The sequence below is a fragment of the Canis aureus genome, chromosome 3 (genome assembly GCF_053574225.1).
Source record: "Canis aureus isolate CA01 chromosome 3, VMU_Caureus_v.1.0, whole genome shotgun sequence".
In the NCBI taxonomy this organism is placed as follows: domain Eukaryota; kingdom Metazoa; phylum Chordata; class Mammalia; order Carnivora; family Canidae; genus Canis; species Canis aureus.
The window spans coordinates 43,543,766-43,565,007 of NC_135613.1; the positions used below are offsets into that span (position 1 = coordinate 43,543,766).

Here is a 21,242-nt window from a genome sequence, read left to right on the forward strand (position 1 = left end):
AGGAACAGAGGGAGAGGGACAAGTGGTATCCGTGCTGAGTGCAGAGCCTGATGCAAGGCTCAGTCTCATGACCCTGAGATCATGACCTGAACTGAAATCAGGAGTCAGATGCTTAACTGACTGAGCCACCCAGGCACTCCAGTCTTTCCTTGTTTTATATGACCTTGACAGTTTTGGTCAGATATCTTTTTTAGAATGCCCTCGATTTGGGTTTGTATGTTTTTCTCATGAGAGATTAGGGTTATGGAATTTTGGTAAGAATTCCACAGAGGTGAAGTACACTTCTGATCACATCATTTCAGGGGAAGCATGACTTACTATCAATGATGTTAATCTTGATCATTTACTTAAGGTGCTGTCTGCTCCATCACTCCTATAAAGATACCACTTTTTCTATTCATGATTCCTCGGAAACAAGCCACTAATTCCAGCACACACTTACGGAAGGGTCTGATGTCCTTTGGATGTGTCCCCACCATTTGCTGAATACTTCCTTTGCTTTTAACATTAAGATGTTGCAGCTTGTTTTGCACCTTCTGTGCTCTAGCCCTGGAATCAGCCATTTCATGATAGCACCTATTATGAACTGAATGTTTGTGTTTCTCTAAACTCGTATGTTGAAGACCTAATGCCCAGTGTGGCCATATTTGGAGATGGGGCTTCTGTGGAAGTAATTAAAATTAAACAAGTTCCTAAGGGTGGGGCCCTGATCCCAGTGGGAGTACCCTCACAAAGAGACATTGAAAAGCTCAGTGTGTGCTGTGTGCCTAGTGTTGCCTGCCCTGAGTATGTGTAAGCACTGAAAAAAAGGTCATGTGAAGATGACTAAAAGTTTATAAGCCATGTTAGGGAGTTCAGATTTTATTTTAAGGGAAATGAGGATCCATGAAATATTTAAGCAAGTGAGTGTTGCAATCTGATTTCTAGCTGTCAGAAAGTAAAACTGTTGGTTTTGTGTCTTTCAAACCTTGTTCTTGGCCTGATCCTCATTCCAAGGTTAGGAGGTCAATGATGCAGTAAGCTTTAGGAATGTGATGGGAATGAATATTTCATAGACTTTATTTTTGCACTGCTGATACATAAGCTACAATATAGCATAGTAGTTCACTGTGTTTGTTCTGGAGTCTGCTAGCTTGGGTTTGAATACCAGATCTATCACATACTATCTCTACTGCCAGTCAGTAGACTTTCCTAGGGCTCAGTGTCCTTATCTTTAAGATCTGGATATAGGGATGCCTGGGTGGCTCAGTAGATGAGCATCTGCCTTTGGCTCAGGGTGTGATCCTGGAGTCACGGGATCAAGTCCCATGTCAGGCTCCCTGCATGGAGCCTGCTTCTCCCTCTGCTTATGTCTCTGCCTCTCTCTCTCTCTGTGTCTCATGAAAAATAATTTTTAAAAATCTTAAAAAAAATAAAATCTGGATATAGGGGCACCTGGGTGGCTCAATCAGTTAAGTGTCTGACTCTTGATTTCAGCTCAGGTCATGACCTCAAGGTTATGAGATGAGCCATGCATTGGGTTCCATGCTGGGCATGGAACCTGCTTGAGATTCTCTCTCTCTCCCTCTTTCCCCTGCCCCCTCCTAATTTTTCCCATTCTAAAAAATAAGTAAATAAATAAAATTTGAATGATAAAATCCAGCTCATTTGGGTTAAATAGGATTGAATAAGATAATGTCTATAAATTGATTGTAGATACATTTTTTTTTTTAATTTATGATAGGCACACAGTGAGAGAGAGAGAGGCAGAGACACAGGCAGAGGGAGAAGCAGGCTCCATGCACTGGGAGCCCGACGTGGGATTCGATCCCGGGTCTCCAGGATCGCGCCCTGGGCCAAAGGCAGGCGCCAAACCGCTGCGCCACCCAGGGATCCCTGATTGTAGATACTAACCACATCTACAGAATCCTTCACAGTAACACTTAGATTAATGTCTAATGGAATAACTGAATACTATAGCCAAGTTGACACAAAACTAATCATCACAATGCCTACCTTTACTAATCAAGGGAATGCAAATTAAGATCACAGTAAAGTACAATTTTATATCAACTAAATTGACAAAAGTCAAGTATCTGGTAACACCACGCATTGTATGTAATGGTAATGTAATCAGTGGGACTCTAATGTAGTCCTGATGGGAATGTAAACTGCTACAATCATTCCCGCAAACAATTGGCACTTTCTTACATACATTTGTATGTGTGTAGCCTAGAAATTTCATTCCTTCAAAACCTTGTACATGAACACCAGGAAATGCGTAAAATTTATAAGAATGTGGTAGTAGTTAAAAATATGTAAGTATCAAAACAACAACCTAGAAACAAACCAAATATCCGCTGGTAGAAAAATGGATGCATAAATCTTACTATAGGCATAGAATGGAATATCAAATGGTAGTGAATAAATGAATGACAAGTGGAATATGAGTGAATTTTTGGAATATTTTTATTGAGTTTATAAAGCAAGGTACCAAAAATAAATAGATAAATAGGCAAGGCACAGGAGATTAAAAATAGCATAGTACCATTTCTCTAAAGCTCAGAAACAAGTAAAATAAGTCCCCATATCATTTGGGAATACATACCTACATTAGGAGCTCCAGCTATGGATGAAAGGGGCAGGATGGGCTAGCAAAGGATGTAGAAGTCAGTGGAACAGTGTTGTTAATGTTCTAGTCTTTAGGTTTGGTGATGAGTTCCTGGGTGCTTCTTTCATTATTATACCTCATAACTTAGTATGTTACAGGTGATTTTTCCATATTATCAAATCACTTAAAAATATAAAGGATAATTAGCAAAAACATTTGTTTCTTTTTCCCTCAAAAAAGCAGAATTTGAAACTTATAGTGCTTTAATTTGTGAAAGTCTTTCTTAGGAAAAAGAAATTCATAAAAGCCAGAGAAGGGCTTAGAAGACTGCATGATTTAGGTTTAAAACTAAGGCTGGGTTTCATTGCGGCTGTTGATTCTCTCCTTAGGAAATATTTCATATGTGCAAAACTTTTCATTTAATTCCAGGGAGTAATAATGAACATGGTCTGGAAATAGATTGCTAAAGCTGTCTGTTAGTTCTGATGAACTCATCTACTGTAAGAAATTTGTAACTGGTATTCATGATCACAGGGTGCTACTTCATTCCTTAAAATTAACTTGTAAGTTAATAGAAATGTCATAAAGCTAGATCAGAATAGAAAGATGTAATTTTAGTTGTTTGGGTTCTGTGTGGCGGAGCATTGTAGGATTCTGGCAAATGATATAGGGCTCTCTTTCAGGTTTTAAGTTTTTAATTTGGCCAACTTACCGAGACTCAAATTGAGAGGTGACCCACTTTTGCCTGGGTCAAAACAACCAGGGCATGGAGGAAAATAATTGTTTTTTTTTCTTTGCAAGAAGCTTTGTAAGGTTTCCCAGCTGGCAAATTCGGTATCCCACATCTGATACATAGAAAAGCTACAATTTGAAATAAAGGTATTTTAAAAACAATTTTTAAGGTGCCAAATGCATCTTTGAATACATAAGATCTCTCTCAGGTAATCCTCTCAGCTGAATGAGTAGCATAACATGTCATTTGTTTACAGATACTTGATAATGTGAAGAGCAGTGTCATGTTTTCTTTATCTGGCATTTGACAGCTGTTAACTAGTGAAATGAGAGATTAGAGTCTGTGCAACTAAAAGCATACACTGGATCCCTTCAAACAAAATGGTGCCACCTTCTATATTAAGGATTAAATTAGCTGATTGGTAAGATGTATATGCCATGTTATTGAGAGAGTTATATTTTCTTAATGAATACACTGTATGTTTTAAGTCCAAGGAAACATTGAAGCCTACAAGATAAAAAAAAATTTCCATAGTAAGATGTAAACTAATCTGTATAGTGATGCTATTCCTATATAATTCATCAAACCATATCTTACAAAATTGGTAGTATATGTATGTTAAAACATATCTAATATTGACTAATAATACTAAATTATCAACTTTACCTTTCTTTTATTACTTATCATGGGTGATTCTTTTTCCATCTAACATTATGTTTTTATACTTTGCCTATTATATCATTCTTTTCCCCCATGCATATTTTTCTTTTAGGGAAAATATGTCTCAACTTGTAACTGTCAGCTTATCTATTTCCCATTTCTATGTGATCACTTATTAGGGCACTAATGATATTGTTTTTGTGACTGTTAATGGTAGTGTACTATTGTTAGTTGATTCTGGAAGGGTTATGGTAGTATAGTATAGAGGTTAACGGTATGGTCGCAGGATCCAGACGATGTGTGAATCTCTACTCAGCAAGTCACTAAGTATATGACTTTGGCAAATTACTCAATTTTGTTTTGCTGTGGTTTCCTTTATTTATTTTTCTATAAAGTTTTTAAAACATATTTTCAAGTAATCTCCATAACCAATATAAGGTTCTGACTTACACCCCAAGATCAAGAGTCACATGCTCTTGACTGAACCATCCAGGTGCTTCCACCTTTAAAAAAAATTTTTTTTAAGTTTATTTATTTAAGTAATCTCTAAACCCAACATGGAGGCTTGAACTCACAACCCTGAGACCAAGAGTCAAGAGCATGCACTTCTCAGTGTCAGGCTGGTTTCTTGATTTTTAATAAAAGGAGTGAGTTCAGTGCTCTGGTACCTAGTAAAAGCTAAGTGAAAGCTAGCAATAACAATGGCAATAATAAAAATTATTATTTTTTTTTTATAAAAATTATTATTGAGTTAGTTTCTATTGTGAACTTAATATACTAGCACTTGTGTATGTTTAATTTATTCATATGCAAGTAGAGCAGGTTGGCTATAACTCTCCAATCTAGGATCAATATGCCTATGTACATGATAGTCCATTTCCTTTAGAAAATTCTGTCTGGGGGATCCCTGGGTGGTGCAGCAGTTTAGCGCCTGCCTTTGGCCCAGGGCGCGATCCTGGAGACCCGGGATCAAATCCCACATCGGGCTCCCGGTGCATGGAGCCTGCTTCTCCCTCTGCCTAAGTCTCTGCCTCTCTCTCTCTCTCTGTGTGACTATCATAAATAAATAAAAATTAAAAAAAAAAAGAAAATTCTGTCTGTTGTATATTATGAATAAATTTTCCAAGGCCAAATTCAATGGCAAAATAATTGTATTCACTTTGTATTTGAGTGCCTAGCATTTGCAAAATAACAGAGTAGTATACAGATATATGAAATATAGTTCCTGTACTCAAGTATTATCATTTTAACAGGAAGGATTAGGAATAGAAATCTGCTTTTTCAGGACTCTAGGTGGGTGAAAATTATACCAGAAGAAACCATGTCAGACCGGATTAATACTGGAAACAGAATGAACCGGAAAGTCAGTTTTACCATTTTGGGGAGCAAAGGGGAAATGAATTGAATTACATATATACCTTGGTGGTGGTTATTGTTTTCATACCCAGGAATCTCTAGATCTGCAGTCTACCTGTAGTCTTTTTTTTTTTGAGAGGAGAGAGAGAGAGAGAGAATCTCAAGCAGGCTCCATGCTCAGCATGCAGAGCCCCACATGGGGCTAAGTCTCACAACCCTGAGATCATGATCCTAGTTGAAATTACAATTTGGACGGTTAATTGATGAGCCACCCAGGTGCCCCTGCAGTCTACCTGTATTTATTCTCTTTCCTGGTTCAGCATCTACAAGTGTATTACTTGTTAAAAGCTCTGTATGTGCAATATATACAAAGAGAAATGTTTAATGCTATTTACATAAGACAGGTACAAACGAAGTATGACCATTATTAGTGTAGAAGTAGGTGATATCTCATCCTGCAGAAAAGAATTGGAAAAAACTTAGGTGTTTCGGTGGCACATTTAGTTGGGTGACCAACCCCTTATTTCAGCTCAGGTTATGATATTAGGGTCATGAGATCAAACCTCATGTTGGGTTCCATGCTGAGTGTGGACCCTGCTTAGGATTCTTCCTCTCCCCCGACCCCCTGTTCATGGTCATGCTCTCTCAATCAAAATAAATAAATACATAATAAAAGAAATTGGAAAAAAAGTTCTTGAAAGAATATTTGAGCTGGGATTTCAAAAGATGCATGTGATTTCAGATGAAGTTTAGGAGCTTTAGTGGTATCTTTGCTCCATGCAAGGTCAAGGTATCAGCGTAAGTAGTGATTCAGAGTGAGGGCTGTGCATGGCATCCTGGTCAGATAGTAAATACCCATTGAGCAGAAACGTGATCTATGTGAAGGTTCTGTACTGGGAAATATACTTGGAGAGGTAAGTTGATGTCCTATTTAGTGGGCTTGGAATGCCTTCAACTTAAAGAATTGAGATCCATGAAAGGTATTTTACATGGCAGATGGTGGTGGCAGTGATGATTGGCTAGTACAGCTGGATTATCCACTAACCGCATTTTGTGTTTATTTGAATTCATATTTTATCTCTCTTAGGAAGTTCACGATTTATTACAAGACTATGAGTTAAAATATTGTTATGTGGACAGAAATAAGCGAACAGGTAAGCTTTTACTTTTAAGCAGCTGGTTTCATTTTGATTCTCAATGTGGGCACTAATAGTGGCTTACTGTCTTTTCATTCTTAATCTCTGAAACTCTTAAGCATTAAATCATATAAATGCTACTCACACAATGTATTTTCTGAAGATAATATCTTAAATTATCACATAATTAATGTGTTACTGGAGACATTATTTTTATAAAGAGTTCTAATATGTTGTGATGTTATAATAAATTTTTATAGGCTTGGTATCCTTCAATTTTTTTTATTGAAGTATAATTAGCATATAGTGTTATATTAGTTTCAAGTGTACAACACTTTTTGGGGGTATACAACCTATTGATTCCACAATTTTTTGCATTACCCAGTGCATACCACAATAAGTGTACTCACCATCTGTCACCATACAACATTATTGTTATATTACGGACTGTATTCCCTATGCTATACTTTTCATCTCCATCACTTATTTCATGGTTGGAAATTTGTACCTGTTAATTCCTTTAATGTATTTCACCACCACTCCATATCCCCTCAGGCAACTGCCAGTTTGTTCTATGTATTTGTTTTTGTTTTTATTTTTTAAGTAAACTCTGTGCCCAATGTGGGGCTCAAACTCATGACCCTGAGATCAAGAGTCATGCTCTACCAACTAAACCAGTCAGGCGCCCCTTGTTTGTTTTTGTTTATTCATTTGTTTTTTAGAATCCACATGTTAGTGGAATCATATGGTATTTATCCTTCTCTGTCTGACTTATTTTACTTAGTATTATATCCTCTAGGTCTGTCCATGTGATTACAAATGGCAAGATCTCATTCTTTTTTATGGCTGAGTAATATTCTGTTGTGAATATATATACATCTTCATTGTTGTAAAGCTGCAATAAACAGGTGCATATATCTTTTCAAATTAATGTTTTCATTTTCTTTGGGTAAATACTCAATAGTGGAATTTCTTGATCATATGGTAATTCTACTTTTAATTTTATGAGGAACTTCCATATGAGTGGCTACATTAATTTACATTCCTGTCAATAGTGCACAAGGATTCCCTTTTCTCCTCATAACACTTATTATTTCTTGTCTTTTTGATACTAGCAATTCTGACTGGTATGAGGTGATATTGTGATTTTGTTGTGGATTTCCTTTTTGATGAATGATGAGCATCTTTTCATGTATTTGATGGTCATCTATGCCTTCTTCGGAAAAATATCTATTCATTTCTTTGCTTATTTTTTTTAAAGATTTATTTATTTATTCATGATAGACAGTGAGAGGCAGAGACACAGGAGGAGGGAGAAGCAGGCTCCATGCCGGGAGCCCGACATGGGACTCGATCCCGGGACTCCAGAATCGCATCCTGGGCCAAAGGCAGGCGCCAAACCGCTGAGCCACCCAGGGATCCCCCTCTTTGCTTATTTTTTAATCAGACTGGTTTTTTTGGTGTTGAATTGTATGAGTTTATATGTTTCGGATATCAAACCTTTACCAGATATATCATTTGCAAATCTCTTCTCCCATTCATTAGGTTGTCTTTCATTTTATTGAGGATTTACTTTGCTGTGCAAATTATTTTTGTGTAGTCTCAGTAGTTTATTTTCACTTTTGTTTCCCTTGCCTCAGGAGACATGTCCATAAATATGTTGCTAAGGGTGATGTCCAAGAGATCACTGTCTTTTTTTCAACCATTTGGAATTTTATGGGTTCAGGGCTCACATTCAGGTCTTTAGTTCATTTTGAGCTTGTGTATGGTCTAAGAAAGTGGTCCAGTTTCATTCATTTGCATGTAGCTGTCTAGTTTTCCCAGTACCATTTATTGAAAAGACTGTATTTCCCATTATATATTCTTACCTCCTTTGCTATGGATTAATTGGCCACATAGATATGGGTTTATTTTGGGGCTCTCTGTTTCATTGATCTATGTGTCTATTTTTGTGCCAGTGCCAAACTGGTTTGATTACTGTAGCTTTGTAGTAGATCTTGAAATCTGGGATTATGATACCTCCAGGTTTGTTCTTCTTTCTCGAGATTGCTTTGGCTTTTTGAGGTCCTTTGTGGTTCCATACATTTTAGAATTAGTTGTTCTAGTTCTGTGAAAAATGTTGTTGGTATTTTGTTAGAAATTGCATTAAATCTGTAGATTGCTTTGGATAGTATGGACATTTTAACAGTATGGGGGTTCCAGTCCAGGACTGTGGGATATCTTTCCATTTGTTTGAGTCCTCTTCAATTTCTTTCATCATCATTATAGTTTCAGAATATGGGTCTTTTACCTCTTTGGTTTAATTTATTCCTAGACATTTTATTCTTTTTGGTGCAATTATTAATGGGATTGTTTTCTTTCTCTTTTTGCTAGTTCATTATTAGTGTACAGAAAGGCAACTATTTTCTGTGTATTAATTTTAAATCCTGCAGTTTTACTGAATTCATTTATTATAATAGCTTTTGTTGGGATCTTTAGGGTTTTCCTTTTCTTTTCTTTTCTTTTTTTTTTTTTTTTTTTTTTTTAAGATTTTACTTAATTACTCATGAGAGACACAGAGAGAGAGGCAGAGACACAGGCAGAGGGAGAAGCAGGCTCCATGCAGGGAGTCCCATGTGGGACCCAATCCAGGGACTTTAGGACCACGGTCTGGGTGGAAGGCAGGTACCCAGCCACTGAGCCACCCAGGGATCCCTTTAGGGTTTTCTATGTATAGTATCATGCCATCTTTGAATAGTGACAGTTTAACTTGTTCCTTACCAATTTAGATGAATTTTATTTCTTTTTCTTGCCTAATTGCTGTGACTAGGACTTCCAGTACTATGTTGAATAAAAAGAATGGACATTATTGTCTTGTTTCTGATGTTAGAGAAAAAAAACTTAGTTTTTTTTTTTTGCCATTGAGTATGAGTATGATGTGGATTTTTCATGATGACCTTTATTTAGCTTAAAGTATCCCCGAAACACACTCTGTTGAGAGTTTTTTATCATGAAAAAATGTTGAATTTTGTCAAATGCTTTTTCTGCGTGTATTGAGATGATTGTATGATTTATTTAATTTTATTTATTTATTTTTGATTGTATGATTTTTATTCTTTATTTTTTTTAATATGGTTTATCACATTGATTGATTTGTGAATATTGAACTTCCCTGCAGCCCTGGAATAAATTCCACTTAATCTAGGTGAATGATCCTTTCAATGTTGCTAAATACACTTGCTAATATTTTGTTGAAGATTTTGCATCTATGTTCATCAGGAATATTCTTCTGTAATTTTCTTTCTTCATAGTGTCACATATTTCAACATGAAAGAAAATTTTTAATACTTCACAAAATTTTGCATTACATGTAGTTGGGAAAAATAAAATCTGTAGTTTGAAAATATTGTAAAAATTAAAAACAGAACATTGTAGTATCTTGTAGTGGAACTCCTAATATAATTCCAATACTTTTATTTGAGTCACTGGTCGTGAAATTAGTTAACTGGGTGGTGTCAGCATTAAAAAAAAAAACAAAAACACCACGAAATAGAATAGAAATATCAGAGTGCATTGCATGTGGTAGGAGTATTAGTTCCTGATTACTTTTGTTTCAGAACTGTGTATATGTATACCAAGTCACAGACCAAAAGTATATTCCTTACTGTAAGTCATAGTCAAAAAAGTTTGAAAACACTGGCTTAGAAAATTCTTTAATTTATTTTATCTTCTAGCTTTCGTAACCTTACTGAATGGAGAGCAAGCCCAGAATGCAATTCAGATGTTTCATCAATATTCTTTTCGAGGAAAGGACTTAATTGTTCAGCTCCAGCCAACAGATGCCTTGCTGTGTATTACCAACTTGCCCACTTCTTTCACACTAGAAGAGTTTGAAGAACTTGTTCGTGCTTATGGAAATATTGAGAGATGTTTTCTAGTCTACAGTGAAGTTACTGGCCATTCCAAAGGCTATGGATTTGTGGAATACATGAAAAAGGACTTTGCTGCAAAGGCTAGATTGGAGTTACTGGGTAAACAATTGGGAGCATCAGCTCTGTTTGCACAATGGATGGATGTTAATCTATTGGCTGCAGAGCTCATTCATTCTAAGTGCCTTTGTATAGATAAACTTCCTAGTGACTACAGGGATTCAGAGGAGCTGTTGCAATTTTTTTCCAGTATACATAAACCTGTGTTTTGCCAGGTATGTATTCTTAGGGTATCATTTGAAATCTTTGAAAGTCTCTGCCTGTATATTCTGCATGCACTCACAAATTTATTATACCTATGTGAAAATCACAATGGATAATCTAAGTCTTTTTTAATCTGTAATGAAGACTTTAAGGTCATGGTAAATTTTCAGTCAATTCCTTTTGCAGATGAGTTAACCTATATTATTATATAGTTAAGTATGTCTTAGCAAACCCATCACTTACTCATTCACTTCATTCCAACCATTTGTTGAGCCATTCATCCATTGATCCATTCATCCATCCAAGTGTTGCTTATTATCTTCTCTGTGCCAGACACTATACTGCTAAAAGTTAGAAATAGAATAGAAACGTACTCTCTCAATACCTTACAATTTTGTGGAAGATACTGACAAGCAGATAATTATAAATCCTGTATAAAGAGTAATGTAATAGAAGATAGGGGAGTATTATGAGGTTTAAAAAGAATGTATAATCCTATCTTAATGGGATCATGGTGAGACATTCAGAGAAGATGTTGAAAACTGACAGGACTGGTACAAATTTTCATGTACTTGATCAGTAAAATTAAATACATTCTACTAAATAGACAAAAGTATATATTGTATAAAGCTCCTTCCCTTGTAGGTATCCAGTAGCAACTGATGAACTCTTTTCTCCCTTGCTTTCCTTAATTTCTTCCTTCTCTCTTTTCTCTCCTCCCTTTCTCTTTTTACTCTTACCCATATTCCCTGCCCCCACTACCCCACCATTTTTCTTTTATCATGCATTTGTTGAGTCTCTACTATTAAACTAGAAAGCTCAGAGTTGTTATAGTTTTATACATATGTGGGTATATATATATCCACATACACACATAACCATATATAACTATAATTATATAATATTTTATTATATATGTAAATATAGATTATATAGCTAACTATATAACTATATATAATACATATAACTATAATTATATAGATTAATGCCACCATCTTACTTTTTCTTGTATTTCTATCCCTTCAATCCCAATATAAGCATCAAAGCAACCATCTAAGGGTTTCATAAAACTAGAAAATTTTGTGACAAATTTTTTATCAAATCTTTGCCCAGTTATTGAAAGATGATAATCTAATCCATATCTTTTTTTGGATACTATTAAGTATACAGTGATATTCTGTGGTCAAACAAAATTCTTTGTAGCTGTAGTTGGTGCCTTTGAAGCAAATGTGAGGGAAGTAGCCATTTATCACAAGTTGTATTTGAATTATGAATCACAGAGTTGGAAGGTACCTGAGAAGTTCTCTAATCTTGGTTGCCACTGGTAGAAAAATGTTTTGTTATATTATTTGTAAGTGACCATTTAGCTCTATTAAAATGTTTCAAAATAATGGAAAATTAACTAGAAGTCAGACCATTACATATTTGAATGGCTCTCGTACTGAACTTAAATATTCCTCTTGAAAACTGCTGATGCTGTGGACTTAGATGATTTTGTCTTTTGAAATAATTAAAATAGTATTATAATTTATATAGCCATAAAAGTTATCATAATGAACTAGGAATAGTAATAAGCGTTTCAAAAGTTCTCAAAGGGTCAATAAAACAACTTTGCAACTTTGCCTTTATCAGTGGATCTGTGAGATTCAGGTTCTTTTGCTTTGTAGGTTGACATGGACTATATTGAAGGTAGTCTCTTATCTTGTGATCAAGGGACATTAAAGAGACTGATGACTTTTACAAATCTGATTTTTTTTTTAAAGATTTTATTTATTTATTCATGAGAGACAGAGAGAGGCAGAGGGAGAAGCGCAGGGACCCTGATGTGGGACTCAATCCCAGGGCTCTGGGGTCACAATCTGAGCCAAAGGCAGACATTCAACCACTGAGCCACCCAGCCACCCCTTACAAATCTGATTTTAATATCTGGTTTAGATTAGAAGAGAAATGGGGCTGTAGGAGAAGTGTTTGGAAGAGGTACATGTTTTCCCTTCCTGTTAGGTGATTGGAAAAAGCTTTGTGGAAGAAAAAACATTTGAGGACAGTTTTCAAAGGAAGAATGTGAAGGAAAAATAGAAATTTGGTCAAACCATACAAAAAGGTAAATCTTCAAAAATAAGAGGAGAGAAACTAAAAAAGATTGAGAAATTATTTAATCGTAATATTAACTTATGAGATGCCAAATCCAAACGTGTTGTAGATGTGTCTTTTAAAAGACATACCATGCTGAATTTTACCACATTTACCACTTTATCGCGTGAATGTGTTTAAGATAATTCAGACATGTTCAAAACTTAGAAACTTTTTAGAGTCTTATTTTGTTCTTATTTTTGCTCTTTGTACCAGTCTTTACAGATCCAGGACTTTAGTATCTTCCTTTACACTCTTACAGGTGGGTGACTGGAAATATCAAGTTCTACATTGCAGGAGTTTATTTAGGGCACATTCAGAAATAAAGCTTGTGTGTTGTGTATGGCATTTTAACAAAGCTGGGGTACAGTTTTCCCAAATAAGATTTGCTTTGGAATACTTGACCAAATTTCTGAGATTTGCCTAAATTATTGAATTAAAATAATTCTTCCTCCTTTTCTTCTCTTAATAATACAAACTTTAATTGATGTAGATATGTGATCAATAATTGTTCAGTATCTTTCATTGCGCATGTATCTGGCAAATTTATTTTAAAGTTTTAGTTATTGTGTCTCCATATTTTTCTATACCTAAATTATTAGTTATACATCTTCATATAGATGGAATATTATAATTTGAGCTTTGACTTTTAAAATAACTTAGAAAATTAAAGAATTAAAAAGAAACTTGACAGAATCTTATTTACAATCCTATCTTCAGGGAAGATAGTATTATAGTACTATAGTATCTATCTATTATAGTACATAAGTATCTATCTATCTATCTATTAATTTTTTTTTATTTATTAATTTATTAAAAGTAATCCCTATACCCAATGTGGGGCTCAGACTCATGAGCCCAAGATCAAGAATTGCATGCTCTTCCAACTGAGCCAGGCAGGCATCCCACAACTAGGAAACTTGATTTTGGAGAGAAAGAATACATTATTTTTGCCAGTATCATGTTTTGATACATTTGTTTTATTTTATTTTTTTGATACTTTACATTTATTTTTTTTTATTGGTGTTCAATTTACCAACATACAGAATAACCCCCAGTGCCCGTCACACAATCACTCCCACCCCCCGCCCTCCTCCCCTTCTACTACCCCTAGTTCGTTTCCCAGAGTTAGCAGTCTTTACGTTATGTCTCCCTTTCTTTTTTTTTTTTTTTAATTTTTATTTATTTATGATAGGCACACAGTGAGAGAGAGAGAGGCAGAGACACAGGCAGAGGGAGAAGCAGGCTCCATGCACCGGGAGCCCGACGTGGGATTCGATCCCGGGTCTCCAGGATCGCGCCCTGGGCCAAAGGCAGGCACCAAACCGCTGCGCCACCCAGGGATCCCTATGTCTCCCTTTCTAATATTTCCCACACATTTCTTCTCCCTTCCCTTATATTCCCTTTCACTATTATTTATATTCCCCACATGAATGAGAACATATGATGTTTGTCCTTCTCCGACTGACTTGCTTCACTCAGCGATACATTTGTTTTAGAATTTGAAAATTATATAGAAAATAAATATTTCTAACTGAATTTTAGAATTCTCCTTTTAACAAAATGTATTAAATCAGCTTGCACAGGATGAAGGCAGTTATGTTGGTGGCTTTGCAGTAGTTGAATATAACACTGCTGAGCATGCTGAAGAGGTTCATCAAGCAGCTGATGGAATGACCATCAAAGGAAGCAAAGTCCAAGTTTCCTTCTGTGCCCCAGGAGCACCAGGGCGAAGTACATTAGCAGCATTGATAGCATCTCAACGTGTGGTAAGTCTACTGTTCCTTATTAGGATATAGAAAAATTCTAATACTATTTTAATCTTTCCAAACCAGTGGACCCTTCATTGGACCCTCATTATATTTCCATTATACAAAGACATTCTTCCTTTGAAAAATTGGCTAAATGGTGTCTCTGTCATATCAAGCCAGAAGTTATTACAAAAGAAATTGCATTTGGTAGATTATAGCCAAAGAAATTTTATGTAGGAATGTTCTGTTCTAAATTTTGAGTGTCATGTCTCTTTTTCCAAAGTGTTCATAAGTATCCACAGTGCATATATAGGAAGGTGTGTGCTTTGTTTTTGCGTACATGGCCCATTGTCAGTACTTCTCTATTGTTAACTGTCTTCTTATTCCTCTCTCTGCCTCTCTAGTGTGGAAGTTCCATGTATATAGGGACTATTCCTTGTTCAGTTTTTACTCAAGGCGTTTAGCATGGTAAATACTCATTGAATGAACTAAGGAAGGAATACACATTTGAGGGATGAGGGGAAAAGACTTCATGATGGAGGGGATCTTTGAGTGTGACATTAAAGTATGATTTTGAAATACATTGTTGAGAATGGAGGCTAGGATTGCTAGATAAATACAGATTTTGCATGAGACATTATACTGAGAAAATTTTCCAGTGTTTATCTGAAACCCAAGTTTAACTGGGCATCCTGCATTTTTACTTGCTAAATCTGGCGACTATAAGTAGAGTGAGTTGAATAAAACTTTTCAAGCAATAGAATTGGGCAAATTTGCATGCTTCAAGAGAGGTGAGTGGTGCAGGTGAAGATGTGTAGAAAAGGATGTATGGTGAAATGATAGGTTGATGCCAAATCAGGGAGGACCATTGAACACTGAAAGAGTAGAGATTGAATTTGATAAGTGGGGGGAGTGTGGGGGGAGCTTTTGAAGTATATAAACAAGGTAATGATGGAATCAGAGTTAAGCCATCAAGAGATCAGTCTAAAAGTGGTTCGTAGATGAAATGAGGAAGGAGGAAAAGATAGGAGGTTGCTCTTGGCCTCATGTCTCTTGCCCTCCTCTTCCTGTTCTTTAATCTCACATCTGGTCCTGGATCCCTTCTCCTTTCTTTTGTAGTTTGTCCTTCTCCTCTTAAGTTCTTCTGTCATTCTCCTGTCCTTGCTTGTGGAAGTCATAACTTCACCTATTCTTTGACTGTCAATGTCATGCCTCTGGTTAAATTGACTCTGTTGGATCAGAGTCACACAGTTTAAAATTCTGAATCCATCTAGTCAGCTACATCTGCAGCGAGGGCACTGTGTCCTCTTGAAGAGAAACACCTACATGACTTGATGCTATTACACATGTGTAATATATGTTAATTGGTTATCCCCTGCAAAACTTTAGCTCATCATCTCTCATCAGCTGCTTATTTCCATTTTCTACAGCAATTGTCTCAAACTTTCACCCTGTTTCTGCCTTTGTCCTATCAGCTGGTCATGGCTCCTACTTTTTAGAAAGTACAAAGGTCATGTGCTGGATCATTCATTCAACTCTTCTCATACTGCACCAGCAAATGTGTCCCAATTTTTTAAAAAATATTTGTTTGTTTGTTTATTTATTTATTTATTTATTTGAGAGGGCGGGCCAGAAGGGGGAAGGGGCACAGGGGGTGGGAGAGAGAATCTCAAACAGATTCTGAGCTGAGCACAGAGCCTCACATGGGGCTCTATCTCATGACACTGAGATTATGACCTGAGCCAAAAACCGAGAGTCAGACACTTAACTGACTATGATACCCAGGCACACCTGTGTCTCTATTTTTCTTTTTCTCTTCAGTAGCATTCATTCCACAGGTACATTCTGCACACCCACTCCATGCCAGGCACTGTTAGAGATGTTTACAATTCTTCAGTGAACAAAATGGACAAAGACCCTGCTCTCTTGGAGGAAGAGCTGTGCTTCCTCCTGGCGGTGCTGGGGCTCATGACCATATCCCCCATCTTCAAGGATTTTGATCATTACCTTTCTACTTACTGTCATTTGTTGCTCCACTAGCTCCCATCCCATCTGTTTATAAACATGCTCAGATCCTTTCCTTTAAAAATGCTCTCTACATACTGCCCTTTATATTAGTCTTCCTTCACAACTGGAGCTTCTTGAACAATTAGGCCCCATTTGCTGTCATCATTTCTCCATTTGCCTCTCAGCCTGATGCACTGTGGTTTCTGCCTCTGCTATTCAAGTGAACCTGTTCTCATGAAGATTAATAGAGATTTCTCAGTATTCAAGTTGAATAGGTGCTATTCAGTCTTATTCCTTGGTCTCTTTAAGAGACTCCACTCTCCTCAATTCCACCCCACCATTCTTTTTTTCTGCTTAATTGTTCCTTCCTCTTCTTTTTCCCTAAAGGCTGATATCAGTAGATGTGTGTGACTTGCAAGCACATATTTTTGAACCATTTGCCCTCAGCACTAAATCGGTATTTCCAAATGATTGTTAAACATCCCACCTTCATGTTCTATAAGTAGTTCAGTTTCAGCATTTCTAAAAGAAAACTATCTTTTCTCTGGAACTTGTTTTTCTGTGTTCTGTGGTGTTGGATTGGATTTGCTGAGTTTATAATTCTGAATCCATCTCATCACCTGCTTCTGCACCAGGGCACTGTGTTCCCTTGGAGAAGAACACATAGGTGGCTAGATGTCACTACAAATGTGTGATATACATGTATAATTCTGTGTTCTGTATATGTTCTTCCCTCTGTTACTAACTCTAATTGATTTTTTTCCAATGCATTGTTTGATTTGATTGGATAATTTATTTTGCATATATGCATGTATCTTTTCGAATTAGTGTGTTTGTATCCTTTGAATAAATACCCAGTAGAAGAATTACTTTGATAAGGTAATAGGTAATACTATTTTTAATTTCTTGAGGAACCTCCATACTGTTTTCCACAGTGTCTGTCCTTATCTTTATAATATCCTCGTTTTTTTCTTTTGGTTTACTCTTTCTCCTCTGTCTTTATTGATATTAATATTTAGTACTTTTGTTTTCAATCTATATTGTTTTCTGATTAACGTATTTAAAGCAGGTATCCTTTTAACTAATGCTATACATATGTATCATAAATTTTATTTTGCTTTTTAAGTTTAAATTCTACTTAACATACAGTGTTATATTAATTTCAGGTATACAATATAGTGATTCAACAACTCTATACAATGTGTCATAAATTTTACATTATGTTTCAAATTGTTTTATGATTTCCTTTTAAATTTAAAGCTTAATTACTTTTGTTTTCATCGTTCAGTTTTTATCCACTTAGGAATTTTAAACACCTATTCTTCTAACACAGATCTGTAATGTATTGCCTTGTGATCAGAGAGTCTAGTCTCTAATGTTGATTTGGGGGAGGGGACCCTGGGGCTGCATTTTGTTTCAGTATGTGGTTACTTTCTGTGAATGTGCCATGTGTGCTCAAAAACAATCCAAACTCCATGTTTGTGGGTTATAAAGTTAATATATGAATCTATGTGTGTATAAATACTAGTTTGAGCTTATTAATTGTGACTCAAATCTTCCCTGTCTTCACTTATTTTTTTTGTCTGTTTGGTCTGTCGATGTGTGAGAGGAATGTATTAGAAGTTACGTGTAATGGTTGAGTTTTCTTTTTCTCCTTATTATGTTAGTTGTTTCTCCATAGATAAATAAGTATAGGTATTATTATTAGATGCATGTTTGTTTGTAGTCATATTGATTATTTTACCCCATATGTGTTTTTCTGATGTTAGAGTTGCTACTTCAACTTTCTTTTAGTTTATATTTGCCATCTGTTTATTACCAGCCTTTCTGTACATTTGAAGTATGTGTCTTATAGGTAACATGTTGCTCTAAAAACATGTTTTAAGGGGCGCCTGGGTGGCTCATTGGCTAAGCGTCTGCCTTCAGCTCAAGTCATGATACCAAGATCTTAAGATCGAGCCCCACATCAGGCTCCCTGCTCAGTGGGGAGCCTGCTTCTCCTCCCACTCCCCCTGCTTGTACTCTTTCTCTCTCTCAAAAAATAAATAAATAAATAAATAAATAAATAAATAAATAAATAAATAAATAAATAAAAATCTTTAAAAAATAAAAACAGGTTTTTAAAAATAAAATTAAAAAAATCTGTAATTGGTAGATTTAGACTACTTAGATAATGTAGTGATGTTTATTTTCTCATAACATGTTTTCTTTTAACTGTCCCTTTTTTCTTTAATTTTTATTTCTTATCTACTGTTGGATAACTAAGAATTTTCTTCAAGTGTGGGTTGTCCTGGAGAGCAGGTGAAAGTAGGTAAGCATCTCTGGGACAGGAAAAAAGAAACCCCTCAGACAGCAAATCTGAATGTGCCTTCCTTAATGTCACCCCTTTAACAGGGAAAATTAAATGGAATTCTGCATTTTCCATCTGAGGATGGCAGTTTGAGAATTAAACTGGTGGAGTGCACACCATTGCAGCAGTGATGTACTTGATAACTAGATTGTACCGACTGACCTTTGGAGTCTCAGCTGATCCATTTCCTATGAATTCTTCTCTAGAGAGGCGGGGAGCCATGTCTTGTACCTCTTGGCATTCCTCCTCAGCATCAATTGTACTCTTAGACTAGATACCAAATGTTTGTTAAATGAGGTTTTTAAATTATCTGAGGCCCCTAAGATCAGGAAGCAATCAGAGGGCTGAGATTTTGTGGCTGAGGAAACAAAAAAAAAAGCCATAGAAAGGTAACTACTTAAAAAAAAGAAAAGAAAAAAAAATTCTTCTTCCCATTTGAGAGTTATATGTTCTGTCTTTAGCCTACTGGTAATTGCTGCTAACTTATTGGCACCCCAAGATTTCTCAGTATCCCTTTCTTCCCATTTAACTCATTCTTATCTCCATCCTACTTCCTCCTTCCTACTCCACCTACCACCATATTGGTGTTTACATTTTAATTTTAGGATTGCCTTAAGTATTTTTTTTCCCATAGTACTGGATTTTGTATGCAAGACCGAAATTACCTATGACATAACGTACCTTTATTTGCACCTACCATGTAATATTGTCTTGCATTTACTTTATCTTATGTCTCATTTTCAGAGAAGGAATTAATGTGGTAAAAACTTTTGAGAATTTGTATAGTTAGGAATATTTTTATTTCTTTCACATATTTAGATAATAGCTGAGTATAAAAATATTGTAGATACAAAATTCTTCCTTTGACACTTTGAAAATACTAACTTGTTGCCTTTTTAAATCCAATGTTGATGCTTTGAGGGAGAAGGTGGTATTAATTCTATTCTTGTTCCTTTGGAAATATGTTCTTTCTCACTGGAAGCTTTTAGCATTTTTTCTTTGGCTTTGAAGTTCTTAAGTTTCATACTAAAAAATGCGATTAGGTATGTTTTTTCCTTATACATCATCTTCGGAACATCATAACCCCTTTCATTCCATGTTCTTAAATTTTTCTTTAATAATGAGAAATTCTCAGCCATTATTTCTTCACAGATCCTCTTTTTTCTTCTTCAGGGACTCCTATTTTATACAGGTTGACACTTCTAACTTCTTTATCACCTTACTTTTTCTGTTTTGTGTTTCTTATTTCCATGTTTTGTTTATTTGCATTTTCCACTTCTTTATCCTTTGCCAGTGTCTTCTGAGAGCTTTCTTTGAACTGATCTTTTAAGTCATTGTTTTGTTTTTCAACCACACATGTTCTACTATTTATCTGTTCAAGCATGGGATGGAGGTTAAGAATAATGCTCTGTAACAGTTTCTTCAGTTTCTTTGTCTATAGAATGGTGATAATTATTGTACCAATTTTATAGAGTTGTTTTGGAGAACTACATGATTTAACCCATGTGAAGTGCATAGAATGATGCCAAGTATGTGAAGAAGGCTGCTTTTTTTCTTTCTTTTTTTAATGTTTATGTTTTTCAGATCCAGTATTTCTAATTAGTTATTCTTTGTAACTGCTTGTCCTTGATTCACGTTACAAATAAACATTTTATAAGGGTATCTATTATGTTACTATGTAGTGTTCTTATTATTTCCTATCCATTAATTCTGGTTCATCCCTTACAGGTGGTTCAGTTATTTACTTATGATTTTTAATGGCTACATTCTCCAGATGTCTAGCTGTGTTCTGTGAATAGGTTTTTCCCTGGGAGGGTTTCAGCTTCCTTATATGTGAGTGTTTAGGGGTTGGGGAGTAAAGGATGGACAGGGGAGAGCGAAAGCCTGTCCATTTTAGCTGGGGTTTAGTGAACGCAGATGGGGAGCCAGGGCAGAGAACTCCTCCTTTACTATCTGTCCTAACCACAGCCCCTTTCCTGCCCCAACCGGGCAACCCTGCACCTGGGAGAAACTGGTAATTCAGTGGTCCTGCAGCTGTCACTACACTGGTTTCCCTTCTAGTGCTGGCCAGGAAGACCCTCATTACAGCTGCACGAGTAAAAATCTCTTCCCCAAACTGGCTGTAGATGCAGGCTCTCTCCTGCTCCCAGTTCAGGCCTGCCTCCACACTGAGACCCGCCGCCACCTCTCTCTCTGGGGATTTCTCTCAGACTTTGTGTCTGATTATCAGATTTGTCACCCTGTCCCTCTCATTTTCACAGTATCTGGGTTTAACGAGGGATTCCAATTGTATTGTCAGTTCTCCATTTTTTTCATGACTAAAAGTTCATATTCATAGTTTTTTTATAACTGTATAT

The 21,242-nt window shown here is 35.9% G+C and overlaps 1 protein-coding gene across 5 annotated transcripts in view; it reads left to right on the top strand.

The window, feature by feature from the left end:
- The window catches only part of RAVER2 (ribonucleoprotein, PTB binding 2), a 98,516-nt gene that overhangs the window by 12,561 nt on the left and 64,713 nt on the right, over positions 1-21,242 (top strand). For all 5 annotated transcript variants that reach the window (XM_077892139.1, XM_077892142.1, XM_077892140.1 and 2 more), the window contains exons 2-4: positions 6,427-6,493; positions 10,189-10,658; positions 14,355-14,546. In XM_077892139.1, coding sequence (XP_077748265.1) covers positions 6,427-6,493; positions 10,189-10,658; positions 14,355-14,546 — 729 coding nt within the window. The remainder of the gene's footprint in view (positions 1-6,426; positions 6,494-10,188; positions 10,659-14,354; positions 14,547-21,242) is intronic.